Source organism: Saccostrea cucullata, unplaced genomic scaffold (genome assembly GCF_032062105.1).
Source record: "Saccostrea cucullata isolate Sc308-1 unplaced genomic scaffold, CSIRO_AGI_Scuc_v1 ctg325, whole genome shotgun sequence".
Classification (NCBI taxonomy): domain Eukaryota; kingdom Metazoa; phylum Mollusca; class Bivalvia; order Ostreida; family Ostreidae; genus Saccostrea; species Saccostrea cuccullata.
In genome coordinates this window covers 77,291-95,612 of record NW_026923278.1, presented here as the reverse complement: position 1 = coordinate 95,612, position 18,322 = coordinate 77,291, and the positions used below count along the sequence as shown (strand labels likewise).

The following is an 18,322-nucleotide window of genomic DNA, read 5'->3' as shown; positions in this document are numbered from 1 at the left end:
ATAAATTCTATAACAAATCAAAGGTTGATACAAAAAAAAAAATACAAACAATCTTGTTACGGTTTTATATTAGTAAAAAAATATACATGTATATATATATTTAGTTAGCATATTGTGTTAAGGGTCCTCTGAGTTCCGCTTTCTGTACCTACAGTGCTACAAAATGCCACTCTGAAAAAAGTATAATCAAATCTTTATGCATAAAAAAACTTAATAAACAACTTAAGTGATAGGTGGTTTCTTTTTAGTCGTATTAAAAAAATCTAAAAAAAAAAAATTCGGGGGAAAAGTTATAAACTTTTGTAAAAATTAACGATTTAAAATTATAAGGAACACAAATGAATAGTCAAATTGAATTATTTAACATATTCAATGTTTTAAAAAAAATTAAAAGATAATGAAGAAAAAATATATATAGATGTATAAAATAAAAACCGAGATAATAAACGCATTAATTCGCACTGCATAAGAAATCAAAGCAAAAAATTATTCGGAAATCTGGATTTGCAATTAATCATGGAAAACCAGACTCACTTTTGATGGGTGCCGCCTGAAACCACTTCTACTCTTTGGAAGTAAAGCATTGGATGGCGAAGGTTGAATAGATTCCACTGAAACGGGTTAATGCTCGCCCCGTGGTGAACCCACTGAAGCGAGACGTCTCTGATGTCACCGATGCTATGAGGTATTGCGATGACGTAAGAGTAACTCTTGCCAGGTTGGAAATAAACATAACTGCAAGCAAAAAAGCATAATTTTATTGACGGTCACTGCTGGTTATATAATTATGAGCTATAAGTAAAGACAGTTTGTTATGTTCCAACAGGGACATAACACATAATGAGTTTGTGTCGAATAGACGTTGTTACTGACAATAGACATGTAGTTTATACATACTCTTCGGTAACAGTTCTTTGACCAAGTTGTCCATGTGTGCCATGTATATTTGCCTTAAGTTCCCCACGCCATTCATGGGATCCAGATGGATGGCCCAAGGTAACCCGGATAACGTAATGGTACTCTATGCATAGATTATAGAGAAAACTTATATATTGGTTTAGTTGATCAGACTAATATTAAAATTTATATCAATATTCAATAAACCACGAATAATGTAATAATCCCTAGCAAGAAAATTTATCTTATTGGGTCTACTTGTTTTGCACGATAACGATTTTGCATTGACGCTTGCACCAAAATCGCTCCTCAGGTAACATTATCTGGAACATTTATGCAAGTATTCGAAGATTATCAGAATTTCACGGTGACATACAGTATTTCAACCATAATTGAACAGGAAAATTTCAAATCAACGTTCAAGACGCGTAGAGACTTTTGTACATGTACAACTATAATCTAGTTAATCCTTGCCAAATCTAGTAGTCGAAAGGACCCGGTTCCAGATGTTTCACACAGCTTCTGTTTCTCTGCTAACTGCTGAGGAATGAGAAGTAAAAAATCACGGGTCTTATGGATGAAACCTTAAAACCGAGCGACCGCGTCACAGTAGACGTCAGTGAAATAAAGACAGATCAATGCTATGCATCTAGATCAAGATTTGTGACACTTCATTGAAAGTCTATACGAATGAGTGAAAAAATTTCAAATTGGACGATAAACAGCATATAATCAGCCAACCACTGACATCCAAAAGATTTCTATACTACATCTTTTAAAAAGAAAGTTGTCAAGAGATAGGCGCTTATGATTACTGAACACAATACATTTTTATTCATTATAAACTATCGTTTTTAAAAGGTTGCACATGCAGGCCCGACTTTGAATAATTCATTGTAGTTTAACGTCTCTTGCAAGATTATTTGACTCCAATGAGATAATGAATAGGCAAATAAAGGTGCTTAATATCTGGGCTTTTATTTGACACTCAGATCCCTTGAGCAATGATGAACTTTTAGCATTACTAAACCCCTTGCGACTAAAGGCCTTACATTTTAAGGTCTCATCCGAAACACCAGCAACTTTTACTTCAAAATGCCGAAGAACAGATGCTCCTCATTGTTTTTTATCCATCTATGTATATCACAGACAAGGAGCGACCCCAAGACCTTCCGAACACGGAGCGAGCGCTGTATTGACTGAGTTTCTAATGTGTTTTTGAAAATATATCAACTTGTACTTTCAAAAATATAGTCGTATATGGTCACCACTTCCTAGTGTCCTAAGTTTTGAATTACTTACCACAATATGGATCACGGGTTGTTGTCTTCAAGAAGTACTTTTTACCAATTGCGTTTTTCACCGATTTTAACTCGCCAGCATGGTATCCCATCTTTCCACAATTACCAGCAACGGAACAATCCAAGTGACATGTTCCATCCTGTGCGGATGTCAAGTGTCATGTATAGAACTATCACTTGGAGACCAATTTTCATAGTTTAAGCATCCTTACCCGTGAATTTACATTCCAAACAAATGAATTCGTAGAGACATTTATTCATTGAGTACTTTTAACATACAAATTGCCCATTTATTATCAAATATCCCCTAAACAATAAAGTGTTGGTTGCCTGGTTGCCAACAAATATTGACACCCCAACAGGTCCATATATTTTATGAACTAATTCTTCAGCTCTTTATAATTTTCGTCAAGGAATCACAAAAAAAGATCTACAAGATACAATGAAGCGCATTGAAATAGTTAAATTTTCCGTTTGGATGAAACGTTCTGAGTCATGTTTTGAACGTCAATTATAACAAAATGACACGCCCATTTCTTTAGAAACGAAAAAAGAAATATTGTAATGTTTGACAAGCAGCACGAGTTACAAAGAAATGGAGATTTTTAGTTGTTATAAGAGAGAGAGTTAGAGAGTTCCCGCTTCTGTACATGTATTGAAACGAATGTGTACATTATTATAAATTTATCATGTTTATTGGAGTTACCATAACACATGTATTGGTCGAACACGTGCGTACTCGATGTTTATGTAGACTGTCAATTTGATTGGCTACTAGTATTATATTTATGGAATACCTATTCACCTATTCTACTGGTATTTTTATGAACCATTTGTCCGAGTTTTCCCTCTCTAAAGAAATAGCTGTGTCATCATATGACAATCAACTTCTAAGATAGCTGAAAACGTTCCATCCAAACGGAAAATTTTACCACTTCAATGCGCTTCATTGTATTTCCATCAGGATGGTAAGTATACAAAGTCATACCTTAAAATGATCATAAGAATCACAACTGTAGGCTTCAAAGGGACAGGCGCTGTTGATGGATTCCGTAAAATACTCATAAGCTCTAAGATGATTGCAAGCAATAAACTGCTTGGTACCTGAATCAACGGTTTTTTTGTTTAATGATTCATACCTTATAGATCATCAGTGAAAATGTGAAGCTTTTATATGTATTGTAAATATCTGCTGAATTAATTTTTTGAGATGTAACAAACCCTTTGTCTTCAAATGCATTTGAAGAGCACCTTAGACTTGATTTCCTTGATTTGTAGGAATCTTTCAAAATGAATACTGCTATCTTCAAAGAATTGAAGAAATGGGGTTTACCATCATAGATTCCTCCTTGTATTTGAATGTGTGTCAAAGGATCAGTATTACAACCGGGTTGATCTTTGCCTCCATTTGGGTAAAAGTCTACGTGACCCACAGGTTCCATCATTCCGAACCCTGTTAAAAAAGATAAGATTGTAGGTAAAATATGTGGGGATAACGAACAGTATTTGAGCTCAAAAGTCCATTACGCAATTCACCGAACTTATAATTCAGTATTTTGTCCACTTACCAACGTTTGGAACCAAAGTCTCTGCGTCCGTATGGAGAGCGTCAACAAAGATGGCGTCAGTGGGATCCAAGCGAACCACCTTGTCTGTGTTCTCGAAGTAAGGACCCGCGGGATCAAGACCTGGAAAATACGTTGCAATCGAAAAGGTCATTATTCTCCATATTTTTTTTTCCAATAAGATTTCGATGTTTATCACAAAGACAATGGACCTGTGATTCTCCCGAGGTTTGGTGTCCTCTCTCCGGCGTACCCGGCAATGTGAGCTCCCAAACTGTGTCCAATAATATGAACCTTCATTGGATCCGCATTGGAAATTTTCTGAATAATGTTGTCATCATTTTTATTATCAATGTAGTATTTTTTGTATAAAGTAAAATATGTTCACAAATCGAAACGTTACTGCAGTTTAAAAAAAATCAACAAATTTGGTGTTGTTTTTTTTTTTTTTAAAAATTCGAACTTTGTACCTTTAAGACAGAGATAAGCTTGGCAATTTCTGCGCCAACAACTTGCGTGTTCGCCGTGGCCTGTGTGTAAGGGAAGGCGGATCCACCGCCCCAGTCAACCAACACCACGTTCAAATCTTCCGACTTCAGAAACTCATCTTTCATATCCTGTGAATAGTTTAGAAGTTTTATTTTTAGTTCATTGCATTAAATGCATTTAAAATGTGCTAGTTTTTGCTGTCATTGTTACCATACCCTCATCCAGCTTGTGAAACCATTTTCCAGAAAACCGTGAGATATAATTTTAGTGTCCTTGCTACTATCAAAGTGAGAATTGGTGATGCTGTTGTAGTCGTTGGCGATGAGTTGATTGTAATGGATCTTGTTAGATCTTGTGTAAAGAAAGAATCTCGTATTGATCTTCTGAGGAGATTGAGGAAGGAAATTTATAGGCCTATGGATACTCCAGAAAGGACTTCCGGTACTGTAGCATCCAAGATCGTCATAGCAAACACTAAAACCTAAAAAATCAATTTTTACGCATATCAATTATTTTCGAAAAAAATATAGTGACTTTATACAGTATATATTCAGTCTCCCTTTTTTTAAAATATTAATTATATTTTATTATCAACAAACGATAAAAATGAATTTCTCTTGCCACATCATACAGCTCAGTTTCTAAGGCCTGTAAACAATAACTTTTGAGATATAAATGTACTCACGTTTATGGATAGTATGAAGGGTTTCAGCTTGGTCCTTACTAAGCACCCTAGCATCAACCCGCCAAAGTGTCCCAAAAAGACCTAAAGCAACTACCCACAACATTGCAACAGGCGTCCTGCTTTGGGCAACGGATTTCTTATCAAACCTTCAAACCAGTTGACCTTATCTGTGTATGATTTCTTGATATGCATATAATTCTCTGCAGTGTCGTGGGATGAATTTATTAATTTCTTAACGTTATTATTCTGAACTGGATAAAAATACCGATTGTAAATCCAAAAAGATTGTTCTAAAAATGTCATTATTCTCATTAGTATTATTTGTACCATTTTGATCAGAGTGGTGTACATCGATAATGAAAAGAACTTTCTGAAACACTTATTTCTTTAGTCATTGTAATACCATATAGATTTTTTAAAAACTGAATTTTATTTTTATTCTAGTAAAACAAAAATTGTTTGAAAATACAGCAGCACAACTGAGACAAAAATGTATATTTAACATTTATGTACATATTTCGATTATGACATGCACACTAATATCTTTAAAAACAATTTACAAATGACAGTCATTGACATATTCAAGAAAGACTCCTTCAGACATTTTCAAAAAATAATAGTTATCATTGAGTAGACAGGTGCTTCTAAACCGGCTTAACCTTTGGCAAGCCTTTATTCCACACACGTTATCTGATCCATTTCCCTGTTTCCCAATATATACTCCAAGAAACAAGATAATAAATAGATATGTACGAAATACAACTCTGTTATATTAAATATCACAGTCTCTCAATCATTGGTATATATCTGGTGGTTGACCTATCAGGGGTGAAAGACAGGACATCGAGAGTTTATGGCCGCTATATCCTTTGAATGACCAGTACTTCACACAAGACTAAGGACCGGGGACTTCGGCCATCTGATCCTCTCCGAATTATCACATATCTACAGAAATGGAGATAAATTGCACTGGGTCTTAAGAGTTTGTAATAGTTTGCAGCAACAAGAAATATTTATGTGAATTTAAAATTATCAATGTATGTCTAATGGATGTGATTGAATCAAATACACTGTATCAAAAATGAAAAATCTTGATACCAACTCATAATCTAAAAAATCCTGCAATTATATTTTCCGAAACTGAAACTTGATAAATATATATATGATAAGTAAATGTAAATAAATATCAATCAGGTTCTAATAAAGATAAGCGAAATATAAACCTGCCGTCCGTATTCCGTCCACACGATGTTACGATGGAAGGGGAAACCTTTTCAGTCTGGGTAAAGCAGGGATCTTGTTTGATCGTTTTAGAATCAGAAAAATTGGGTTCAGTGTTCTGAATTGTTATACTTATATTTCGAAGTCCTGAAAATTAAATTTCTAAAGTCCATAGTTAGGTTGATATAACATGAAAAACATCAAGAGCAAAAGGTACCAAGTCCTGCAAATATATAAGACATCTCAAGCCCATTGTCAAAACGGTGGATTAACTTTCGTTTATCTCTCCTTGTCGAAAACGATTTGTTCCTCTTTCCAGGAGAGAATAAACCAAGGATTCCAACCATGTTCAGAGTCATGCAAATTAACCCTTTGGATGTTGCTAGCGATTCCGATTAGCATTTCTGTGATTTGTTGATTACAAGTTTGATTTTATTTGCGAAAAGCTAAAACAATTAATTTTGGAAGAAAATTGTATAATGATACCTTGATCTACGCTTCCTTTAATAATGACGGCCTCTATCGGCCTAATGGACTTTAGATCCACCCACCAACATGGCCATATCTCCTCATCTACAATTAATTAAAGAATATTAAAATTAGGGATAAAAATAATCTTATTTTACATCCAAACTCCAATTAATAGATATAGACAATAGAGATACCGCCCGAAATGATGGGCTGAAAGTGTTGAGATGTTTAGAAAACTCCTTACATATTTACTTTTTCATTCTGCAAGACCAGTTTAACAGTGGCCATTGTACTTTAAATTAACTTTGTTATCCTTTGACAAGTTACCTATTTTACCTGTTTTACTGGAGTTTTGATGGCCATTTTCTCAGCGTTACCTGTTTGGGAGCACGTTGTGATGTCGCCATCCACGGCAAACTCCGAGTAACCTCTGGTTCCGAACGCGTGGTCAGAACTTTGTTTTGTTGGTTTCTCAAGGGCAAAGTTATTCGTGGCGACGAAGTGATCTGCATTCAGAAAATCATCTTGCTTTACATGATAGTACGTGAACGATTCCAAAGAGAAAAAATAGGCTGCATAGTTAAGTTAAGTATAGTCCAGATATAAACTCAATAAACTCTTACTAAAATTTCCTTTAATTTGCAGGTAAGTTTAATGTTATTCTTTTCCTCATTAATCATATTTAAGGACCTTTCCCCCCAATAAATTAATAAGATGTTTAATCATTTTAATGTCAAGAATCTGTTTATAAATGCTTGCATCTTGTAGATGAAACTTTACAGATAGTCAAAGCTCGGCATGAAGGAAAAAATCCCAATCAAAGGAATCATAAAAACTTATTGATATACTTTTAAAGTTCTTTATTGCTCAAGAAGTGGGAAACAATTCAGTCTAATAAGCCTGTATATTTATATATTTATTAAGTAAATCACTTAATATTGCAGAGCATGGCATAAAGATCTTCTTGGCAATTCTTTTATAACAAAAGAAACCAGTTATTACCTTAAATTACCTAAATGAAATAAAGTTCTGTGTGCAATTTACCGATACGCTTTGTACAATTACTTAATAACCAAATGTAAAAAAAAAAAATACACACATAATAATCGATTTTTTAAAAAAATTTAATCGAGGGAGAAAATATTAATTCAATCAGAGTGGTTGTAAAAAATACTTGCTTCAGCAGAAATGATATTTGAGTAGATTTCGCGCTGCCTTTTTATCAGTGGAAAATGATATGTCATATTTTTTTTATTGGTCCAATAGAATAATTTCCTAATAATAGTTTTATGGGTGAATTTATTAATACTTGCTTTAATATTTTCAGTATTGTTATCATGTTTCAATTTTATTTTCATTTCTTACTCGATATTCATTAGTTTATAAAATGGGGTAACAAGAGATACTCTCAGAACAAGACTGTGAAAGGAAAAAAAAAATTAAAAATGGTTAAATTATGTGCAGCATGGACATCAGATATTATGGGTGTCACCATAAGCACAAAGATCAGGGTTTTGGCAAGTAGAAATTTTAACCTTTTTTTTTTTTTTTGGTCACTTGAAGATTACGAGTATTTCTTTTTCTGATTGTTGATTAATTGTATATTGTTTTATGTCCCATTTTTCACTTTTTTTCACTCCTATAGAGAATTTTTCACTCCTATAGAGAATTAACCATACGCCTGTGATGGGTACTCAGGACCATTGACCAGTTAAGAATCTTTATCGTGTCAATCCTACCGTGACATGAGGCCATCCGAGGATCCTACAACTTTCACTTCATAGTGGAAGAGAAAGGTACTGACCTATTTTTATCGACTTAGACCAATCGCAGACGGGATTCGAACCCAAGACCTTCCAATCACAGAACGACTGCTCTACTAACTGTTCTATAGTGACGGTCTCCTTTTTCGAATGATAATGATAATACATATCATATATCAATGATTTTCAATTTATGAATGAATTTCTTATTTTAAAAAAAGTTGTATGTATTATTTCTGGGTTTTTTTTGTTTTTGCTTTGTATAGAGTTTTGAAATAAAAATATCAAGACTTTTACACCGGTATTTTGAAACAACTTGCTTTCTTCCTGAAAATACACTTAATGCTTCTTTTTTGCGGCCAGTTTGACGAAGTGCATCGCTCTTAACTTGCAATTATACAGGTTTTGCTCCACATGTACTTAACTCAGTACTGTTATACGATTTCGCGAATCGGTTGATGAGAAAGGTGTGTTTACGGCTGGTGATATGGTGACATTAATTGAACACCGAATAAGTGATATCACCTTTCTGCTTTGGTTATATTACTAAATGGCAATTATAACTAAAACAACGTTCCATAAACGATAGACAAAAAAATCTACCTTCGGGACGTGACAATTAGTCGCCATTAGAAGCGGAAGGTGTTCACTGATAACTTACCAACATTTTCCTCTATGAAGCGCTCACTCCAAGCCATCTGAAATCAATAAGTATATAAAAAAAAAAGCTACAGTCATCGTATGCCAAGAATTTCAATGTTGTGAAAATATTATTTTTCTTTTGCCAAAGTAAATGTATATCATAATATGTCTGTGCAATGAATGCTAGCAATTCTACGGTGTCTATTTTTGTTGTTATGAACTTTTTTTTTATGAAACTTCTTCACAAAATGCACCACTTCAAAAGTTTCCATTTGTTTAAGATATGTGTTGGTTATAATGGAATTGAATTTCTTCAATTTTATTGTTTTATCATTGATGATCGTTAATTAATTAATTAATTAAAGCATTTGACAATCTTACCTCGCCTTCCTTGTTACACTGGTGGACTCTGATGGTTCCCGCCACCATTAAGATCAGAGACACAAAAAACAGAAGACAACCAAAAACGAGGTACACATTTCTCAGTCTGTCTGTAAAGCATGTCTTCTTCGGCATGGTCAGGACAGGCACATACTTTCGGGTGATTTTGATGGACTCTTTGTCCGCAGACGTCAACAAGTGATTGTCGTCTGCTGGTATTGGGCAGCCATCTTGTGAAAATTTGTCATCTTTGTCAAGTGAAGATGACGAGGCTTCGGGAACGTCACTCATCTTGGGGGGAGAAAAACTACTCACATTTGCTACTGCAGATTTCTTACATAATGCAAGTGGGGAAATGCTGCTGAGGAATTTTCCCAGAAATCAATAGATCACCTAGGCATTGTGCTCCCTGAGATTAATGATGATCACTGCTCTCCCATCTCAATATTAAATTTGTACCTGCAGAAAGAAAACATTGCATGTCATAACAATGATACGTTGACAATGTTCATTGGAATCAATAAATTTCTCACTATAATCCCTTCAACGCAAAACAATTCCGAGCTTAATACTTTATGGCTTTATCAAAGATTCAACAATAAATATACAAATTTTTAATTAGTTATAAATAAAGTATTCTTATAATAAGAGGAGTTAACTTAAAGGACAAACAAGTAATATCACAGATACTAAAACAATACCCTTCCTTAACAGGACAAAAACACGGATCCCATTGAAAACAGATAAAAAGATGTGCATTTTTTCTGATTTCAGAATTTATTTTTTTTTGGATAGAATACGATGATACATAAATGAGTAGGAATTGTGTAAAAACACTTTTTTTTCAGAACTTGGGAGATTTTGTATGGTACTTGAATTAAAAAAAAAACATTTATAAACAGAAAATTCCGGAATTCTTCTCAAATTCAATGCAAAATTTCACTGTTCCTCGTACATATACGTTTGTAATATGAAGCTAACGCATGTATCGAATATATTCAAAAATATTTATTGACCAATGTACTTTACCTCAAATATGTTCCTGGGAGTATTAATTACATATTCTTTGAAAACCTATACTGTATTATTCTAAGTCTCTATCTATCTTAGTCTGCCTCTTTAGATTTTGCTTTGATCCAAGCAAGTTTTCTTCCTAGAGAAGAACGTCTTTACACTAACGTTTTTTTTCATATATGGAGGCTCTCTTGTTTCAATGACTCAATGTACGGACTTCAAAGTTAAATTTTTTTGCCATCTGGTTTGTTCTGGGAACCTTTGGTGGTAGCACAATCTGCCGTACCGACTTAAAGGTTTCTTAAATGCTGACTGCATCCTCCGTTTTTGGTACATGAACAAGAGTAGGTTCCCTTGGTTTTCTCAAGCCTTTCAATGTTCTTCTCTTCTGACATCTCAACTTGGTATCCTTGGGATTCCTTAACACAGTGCGTACATTTTTGTTCTTTGGGAGTGTCATGCTCTTTTTCTTCGCAATAAAAATCTTCTGAAGGAGATTCACTACTGCAAAAGTCTTCTGACAAGGTCTGAATACTACAAGTGTCAAAATTTCTATCATCTGAGCATTTCTTGATGTTATTTTCTCATATACTAGTATGTCTCTTTATATGCCTTATCAGATTAACATTCGTGTTCGATGAAAAATTAAATAAATCACACCGATATCTCTTTTCAAGCCTTTTTTAGTCAACATATTCCACGCAGTTTCTCTTCAGCTCTTTCAAATCCAGGGTATTAAGAGTGTCCATTGGGGAGACCTCTTTTCTTTTCTCCAAGTTGTCTTTCTTTTCGATTTGATAAGAGACATTGTATTTCTTTTGATATTACATGTATTTTTCAGACTGCTTTGATATAAATGCATGTACTAAGTAATCATTTCCCACCACCGATCTGATGACATTCGCTATACAGATTTTCAGAGTGATTCAAAGTTTTTATTTAATCAGGCTGTCCATCCACTACGGAGGATGATTTTTACTTCGGCAAAGAGAGTCTTAGAATTAAAACTTTTCCAGAATAATTAACTGATTCATTATCATGCTTCTTCCAGAATTTAGGTCTCCTGGTCTCTATTTCTTCTTACCCTCTAGTCTGTTCATATGTTGAAATATCTTTATTATTCTTCTGAAAATCACTGAGTGATTACTATAGGCGTCCGGCCGGCAACCACGCCATTTTTATAAAAAAAAAACCGCATCGGTTTCTCATCGTATACCCCATCGCTGGATAATGTGACTGATACTTAAAGCATAAAGTAAGTTACTTAAGTATCAGTCACATTATCCAGCGATGGGGTATACGATGAAAAACCGATGCGTTTTTTTATGAAAATGGCGTGGTTGCCGGCCGGGCACCACTAGTGATCGGACGGTGACTGAGGCCATTTTGCGAATCGTTGGGGTCATCGGTAGGAAATAATTCGTAGTTAAAATTCAGCGATGTCTCCAACGATGCCTCACATCGCTCCTCATCGGCAACCCATCATTAAAACATTTTTCAAGGATTGGCCGATGGATGGCCGAGCATCGTCCAATATCCGTTGAATCTGAGGTCATCAGGGGGTTGAGTGGTGTTCAACAGACAACTGCCGATCACCGGTCGATGTTCGACCAAACATTGGCCCGTAGTCGACCGATGTATGAAAGATGTTCACTAATATATGAGCGACATAATATGCATCAGCCGATTATGCCTAGGTCACATTTCCCGGCCGGTAGCCGTAGACCGGTGGTAATCGTTGGTAATCCGTGGTGTTAGCGATGCCCCAACATCGGTACACATCGGTCTAGTAGTCCTTAAAGTATCAGTCACATTATCCAGCGATGGGTATACGATGGGCAACCAATGTGTTTTATGATAAAAATGGCGTGGTTGCCGGTCGGACTTACAAAGGCCCAGCGATGCATTGCTAATCATAAAACGATGTTCCAGGATAATCGGCCGATGTATATTACATCGCTCATACATTGGTGAACATCGTTCGTACATCGGTCGACTGCGGGCCAATGTTTGGTCGAAAATCGACCGGTGATCGGCAGTTATCTGTTGAACACCACTCAACCCCCCGATGACCTCTAATTCAACGGATATTGGACGATGCTCGGCCATACATCGGCCGATCCTTGAAAGATGTGTTAATGATGGGTTACCGATGAGGAGCGATGTGAGGCATCGTTGGAGACATCGCTGAATTTTAACTACGAATTATTTCCTACCGATGACCCCACCGATTCGCAAAATGGCCTCAGTCACCGTCCGATCTCTAGTGGTGCCCGGCCGGCAATCATGCCATTTTCATCAAAAAACTCATCGGTTTCTCATCGTATACCCCATCGCTGGATAATGTGACTTATACTTTATCCTGGAACATCGTTTTATGATTAGCAATGCATTGCAGGGCCTTTGTATGTCCGGCCGGCAGCCACACCATTTCTATCCAAAAACGCATTGGTTGCCCATCGTATACCCATCGCTGGATAATGTGACTGATAGTTTAAGGACTACTAGGCCGATGTGGACCGACGTTGGGGCATCATTAACACCACGGATTAACATCGATTACCACCGGTCTACGGCTTCCGGCCGGGAAATGTGACCTAGGCATTACTGACAAAGTCAGAAGGTGATTACTTTGTCACAACGAAAGAGCTCATCGTAATATTCATTTAGAACTATAGATACTACTTTCATGGACATCTTTTACCATTAAAAAAAACCAAACAGATGCCATCTATTCTCTAAGTCGACGCCCATGTGAACGTTGCAACTAGTTTAATCCTAAATGAAAGAAAGAAGAAGATGAGGCAAACGCATCAGTTCAGGAATTGTTGCTAGTAAACATCATAGGAAGAATATATTCGTCGGACGGTGACTGAGGCCATTTGGCGAATCGGTGGGGGTCATCGGTAGAAAATGAGTTGTAGTTAAAAATCAGCGATGTCTCCACCGATGTCCCACATCGCTCCTCATCGGCAACCCATCATTAACACATCTTTCAAGGATTCTGTGGTGTGAGCGATGCCCTAACATCGGTTCACATCGGCTTAGTAGTCCTTATAGTATCAGTCACATTATCCAGCGATGGGGTATACGATGGGCAACCAATGCGTTTTTTGATAAAAATGGCATGGTTGCCGACCGGACTTACAAAGGCCCAGCGATGCATTGATAATCATAAAACGATGTTCCAGGGTAATCGACCGATATGTATTACATCGCTCATACATTGGTGAACATCGTTCGTACGTCGGTCGACTATGGGCCAATGTTTGGTCGAACATCGACCATTGATCGGCCGAAATCTGTTGCCCACCACTCAACACCCCGATGACCTCAGATTCAACGGACACGACGATGCTCAGCCATACATCGGCCAATCCTTGAAAGATGTGTTAATGATGGGTTGCCGATGAGGAGCGATGTGGGGCATCGGTGGAGACATCACTGATTTTTACTACTTATTTTCTACCGATGACCCCCCAACGATTCGCCGAATGGCCTCAGTCGCCGTCCGATTACTATAGGTGTCCAGCCGGCAATCACGCCATTTTTATCAAAAAACGCATCGGTGTCTCATTATACCCCATCGCTGGATAATGAGACTGATACTTTAGCTATCACTCCGTATTCTTTTTGTATCTGTGACACATGTCATCCACTGCATATTCATTTGATACTGGAACTTTAAAGATGGGTATGATTCTGATGCTTTCTATCACGTTCTTGTAACTGGGCTCGGTAAAGTTATTCTGAGGTGCAAATCTTTCACCTTACTCCTCCGATAGTTCATCATAATCAATAAGAGCATCACAGGACATATTACCAAGCATATATTTGCGTGTCCTCTCAATGAAAAAGCTAAGAATGTCTCTTTCTAGAGTTTGTTCCGATTTTCCAAAGCATTGTGTAGTGTACATATTAAAGTGAGATTTATATTTCAGGTATGAGCAGTTTCCATTGCATGCAGCAAGCTCTATACATGTATCTGGTCTTCTTCCACTAAATGGGCTGCTGCGTTCCCAAATGTCGGAGCTATTGTATCATATATTTGCGCCTTGATACTGATCTCACAGGCACTCGACGTTAGTTATTTTTCTTTTTATACAAAAAATATACACATACCTAATAATAAATTTATTAATTAAGTAAGTAGGGGGTATATTTTTTTATTTAAGAAAAATAAGTATCGTCAGGTACCTGTGATTGATCCGTCGCTTCCATTAAGTTATATTTGACTTGTATTCACCAAAACCCATTTCCATTGATATCAATACTCGTCTTGTACTTGCCGATCAGGTGTTTTCAGTATTTCACTAAATGTGTTCTCAAATCAATCATCTCATCCTTTGGTTTTGCTCGTTTGACTTGAGCCTATAGCATCGCGGGTGTCAAGTATTCTTTCTATTCTTCTTTTGTCCATTTGTAATTTTCTTCGTAAATATTTAAAGAAATTAAATGCTTTCCAGTTCTTGATCTTGATTCCGAGAGTCTTCACCTCAACCCCTGAATCTGTGGTTTTCTGGTCACTTAGTTTTGGCGTAGAATGACCAGTTGCTACCACCTCGGTATTTCGCTTTCAAGTTCAGCCCATGGTACTCAGTACTTCTGACTCCAGATCCGTATTTGTTATCTCGACGATCTCTTCACGCATTATGGTTATATTCGTTTCTGTTTCATATTTGTCTCAATCCTTTATGACTTTCAATCACTTTCGTCTCAAATTTCTCAGAATGACTAAATTAAAGTTCCATTCAGTTGTCTCAATTAATCTTAATTGCTAGATCATCTATTTATTTCCAAGCTTTGCTTTAAATTAAAAAGTTAACTTTAAAGTACGAAAGGGAAGTAAAGGCCTGCACTAATTTTTTTTTCTTTTGCCTCCTTTTCCCACTCAACTTCAATGAAGAGACAGCGATTTTAAAATATCTGATTCTCTTTAGCTATAGGCAAAATGTATTCTTCTCTGCACTACATAGTTTTCAATCACCATCTAGAATCATCCCTGATCATCACAAATCAGTATAAGCTCCAATATATGTCTGTCCACCTGTCACAAGAATTTTACCCTTGGCTATAACTTTTGAATGATGAGAGATAAAACTTTCAAATTTCATTTTCTGTTAAATGGTCTGTCCAAATATACTATTGTTGTTTTTGATCCTGTGACCTTGACCTTGAATTTTGACATACTTTTCAAAAAAATTTAACATTAATTTAAATTCGTCATAACTTTTCAAAGAGAAAAGATATATGGCACGCCGATTGGTTCAAAAACATTTTCTGCACGACCTTAAACAAAAATTACACGAGCAAGTCAAAACTTACACAAAGTGCGGAAAATACCTACAAAGTTATTGAAATTTACACAAACTATACAAAAACTACACAATCAAGAAAATATTTACACGATATAATGAGAAAATTACACAAACGTAAAAACGAAAACTGCACAAGTGAGAATACAACATCGACATAATATACGGCGCATCCTCATTGCGCACATTTCATTAATATTCATTAGAGAACAGCTCAGTGTGGCTTGGATGCTTGAAACGTTATAAAAAGATGATGAGTAAAAAAAGATTGTCTTTCAGAATTACGCTAGACTCTCAAGAATACGCACATTGTGTTTTATACATTTAAAAATTGACAGGTACACAATATGCATATAAATTAACACCCCTCTATTAAAAACATTCTACACAGTCAGGTATAGAAAACTTAAAAGGGGGGGTGCATATATATTATCAGTTGCGTGTTTAATTGTTAGATTTTTTATGTCATTCCTCTAAACAGCAATATCTTTTGAAAGTTCAAAACGATGATAATATCATAGTAAAGGTAAATAAATAAAAACAGCGTGAGGTAATACAGGAGAGTTAACAACAAATGAAACTCTTTTCCTCCATCACCCACTGTGTGTACTCTGGTAATAATTAAGGTTGTGGATGTGTGACCTTTTCATATCGAGAGATTCCTGCTGGTGCTGGAATGAAAGACACCTGTACGCTAATCGATTTATAGTTATTTGACGCATCAATAATACTTTTGATTGAAGGTTACTAGCAATTCATTCAGAGATTTTTTAGCAATGTTGCTGCCATCTGGGTTGTGGAATTTGCCCGATACATTTTTAGAAGTAAACAGTAAAAAAAAAACAAAAAAAAAAAACGAGCAAATAATTGCGCAACTTTAATTTTAATATTAAACGAATACATCATTTTTTTAAAAAATAACTCGTAGTATAAAATTATAGTGTTTTACTTATGTGAATTTCTGTTTTTCTACTGTAGATTATTTTGAATAGGTAAGATGCATATAAAGGAGTTAAACAATTTAAAATTATATTATGCTGATACACATTTAGTATCGCCTTTTAAAGTGTGGAGGGGGGGGGGGGCAAATTATTCCTAAACATTCTAATTAACAAGCAGAAAAAAGGTAAAGCGTCCAATCTCGAAAATCCTATTTCGTTGAGGTAGTGATCGAGGCACCTTCAATTCCAATCCAGCAACAAAAAGGGGGCTTTTCAGTTGAAATTTTACAATGGAAGTAGATTCTGTTTGCACAAAAATAACAACAACAAAAAAAAAAAAACGAAGGGGGTGGGGGGGGGGGTAGGTCCCTTCTGATGCTACGTACCTGAAATATATTTTTAAGAATTTAAGGGTACATGTACGATATCCTGGGATTTGCCTGCGCTCGACCTAACAACAGTTAAAAATTGGGGGTTGGGGTCAACCAGCATGTAAAGGAAAATTTACTATAGCAAAATCTATACTCGAAAATGAGGGGGGATGGGGGGGGGGGTCTACAGGCCTGATTGACGATTAATTTCGTTTCATAATAATACAAGTACATGTGTATAATCATGTTCTTTTTTTCATAATGGCCATTTACATGTATTTGGGTAAAAAAAAGTAATCTTACAAGAAACTTAGTGTTTGGAAAATAATTTTAAAAATCATGAAGTCGAATTTGAAATGTAAACAGAATTTGTTGTCTTGGAAAATAGTTGCCACACATCGAGCTCCATAAAGAACATAAATTATTTGCATTTTTCAAGAGTGATAAAACACGTTCTATTACACTGCTGTATCCATTCTAAATTTTTTTATTGCTTTCTATTTGTAACATTGTAAGCATAGATGTACTTAGTAAATCACAATGTTTTAAAAGTAACAAAACACAAAAGCGCATGTACATAAAGCACATAGAGTATATATATTCTCCTTTCATCTGGTCCTTTTTATTAAAATGAAAACATTTATCATGCAATCGCCATTACGAATGAGGATAACGCTTACAAGAAATGTCTTGTTTTTATTGAGTAGCTTATAACTGAAAATATGAGATTTCATGGAAGGAATTCATAACAAAGTATGCTGAAGATTTCCAACCAAAACTGATATCCTCAGACCTGATATTTTATAAGTATGGATACATGTGTTATTAGAATAAAATATTTTTTTATGTTTGACGTTAGATCTAAATACATGCTGTGTACATCTAAGGTAATACCAAGTTTTTTTAAGTTAAAAAATATATATCCAATAAAATGAATAAAGGTATATATAATTTCCTATTCCGAGTGGTAAAGGAAATAAAATAGGTACAAATGAAGAGTACCAAAATTAATTCTACAGCTTAATGATTATAATCAGCAATAATTCTGCCAATTTCATGAATAATCAACTTTATTAATCGTTTGATTATGCAAGTGTTAATTTTATATTTATACAAGTAATTTCCGTTAAAATTGTATCTATAAATTAGAAATTTTCAAAAGCTATAGAGAGTTTATTTAAATAAAAAACAAAAAAATAATAATTCTAACAATTTTTTTTTTTTTTTTAGAAAATCAAGATCCTATTCAGCCGCACTGTTTATCGT

General features: G+C 35.3%; 2 protein-coding genes across 3 annotated transcripts; both read right to left on the bottom strand.

Annotated features, from left to right (window-relative positions):
- Window positions 1-51: 51 nt before the first annotated feature.
- Window positions 52-5,100, bottom strand: LOC134263640 (pancreatic lipase-related protein 2-like). Its single transcript, XM_062746014.1, has 11 exons — window positions 4,938-5,100; window positions 4,468-4,733; window positions 4,234-4,380; window positions 3,976-4,084; window positions 3,767-3,886; window positions 3,532-3,651; window positions 3,187-3,302; window positions 2,200-2,338; window positions 898-1,021; window positions 535-735; window positions 52-171 (listed from the first exon to the last, which is right to left on the bottom strand). The coding sequence occupies exons 1-11, from the start codon at window positions 5,038-5,040 to the stop codon at window positions 105-107; spliced, it is 1,512 nt and encodes a 503-aa protein (XP_062601998.1). The 5' UTR covers window positions 5,041-5,100; the 3' UTR covers window positions 52-104.
- A 330-nt stretch (window positions 5,101-5,430) lies between these two features.
- LOC134263641 (uncharacterized) lies at window positions 5,431-10,575 on the bottom strand. Of its 2 annotated transcripts, none has more exons than XM_062746016.1 (7): window positions 10,445-10,575; window positions 9,416-9,874; window positions 9,054-9,090; window positions 7,007-7,135; window positions 6,645-6,731; window positions 6,165-6,305; window positions 5,431-5,882 (listed from the first exon to the last, which is right to left on the bottom strand). In XM_062746016.1, the coding sequence occupies exons 2-7, from the start codon at window positions 9,704-9,706 to the stop codon at window positions 5,875-5,877; spliced, it is 693 nt and encodes a 230-aa protein (XP_062602000.1). In that variant the 5' UTR covers window positions 9,707-9,874; window positions 10,445-10,575; the 3' UTR covers window positions 5,431-5,874. The 2 variants fall into 2 exon arrangements, with proteins under 2 accessions (XP_062602000.1, XP_062601999.1); XM_062746015.1 differs by having other exon boundaries at window positions 6,161-6,305; window positions 10,445-10,567.
- Between the last annotated feature and the right edge of the window lie 7,747 nt (window positions 10,576-18,322).

Coding starts and splice junctions, on each gene's coding strand:
- LOC134263641 (XM_062746015.1), bottom strand. CDS start 9,706: ATGAGTGACGTTCCCGAAGCCTCGTCATCTTCACTTGACAAAGATGAC. Junction 7,136..9,053: donor CTTCATAGAGGAAAATGTTG/GTAAGTTATCAG, acceptor TTCTGAATGCAG/ATCACTTCGTCGCCACGAAT. Junction 6,306..6,644: donor TAAAGGAAGCGTAGATCAAG/GTATCATTATAC, acceptor TTTAATTTTCAG/GACTTCGAAATATAAGTATA.
- LOC134263640 (XM_062746014.1), bottom strand. CDS start 5,040: ATGTTGTGGGTAGTTGCTTTAGGTCTTTTTGGGACACTTTGGCGGGTT. Junction 736..897: donor CAAAGAACTGTTACCGAAGA/GTATGTATAAAC, acceptor TTTTGCTTGCAG/TTATGTTTATTTCCAACCTG. Junction 172..534: donor TCAGGCGGCACCCATCAAAA/GTGAGTCTGGTT, acceptor TACTTTTTTCAG/AGTGGCATTTTGTAGCACTG.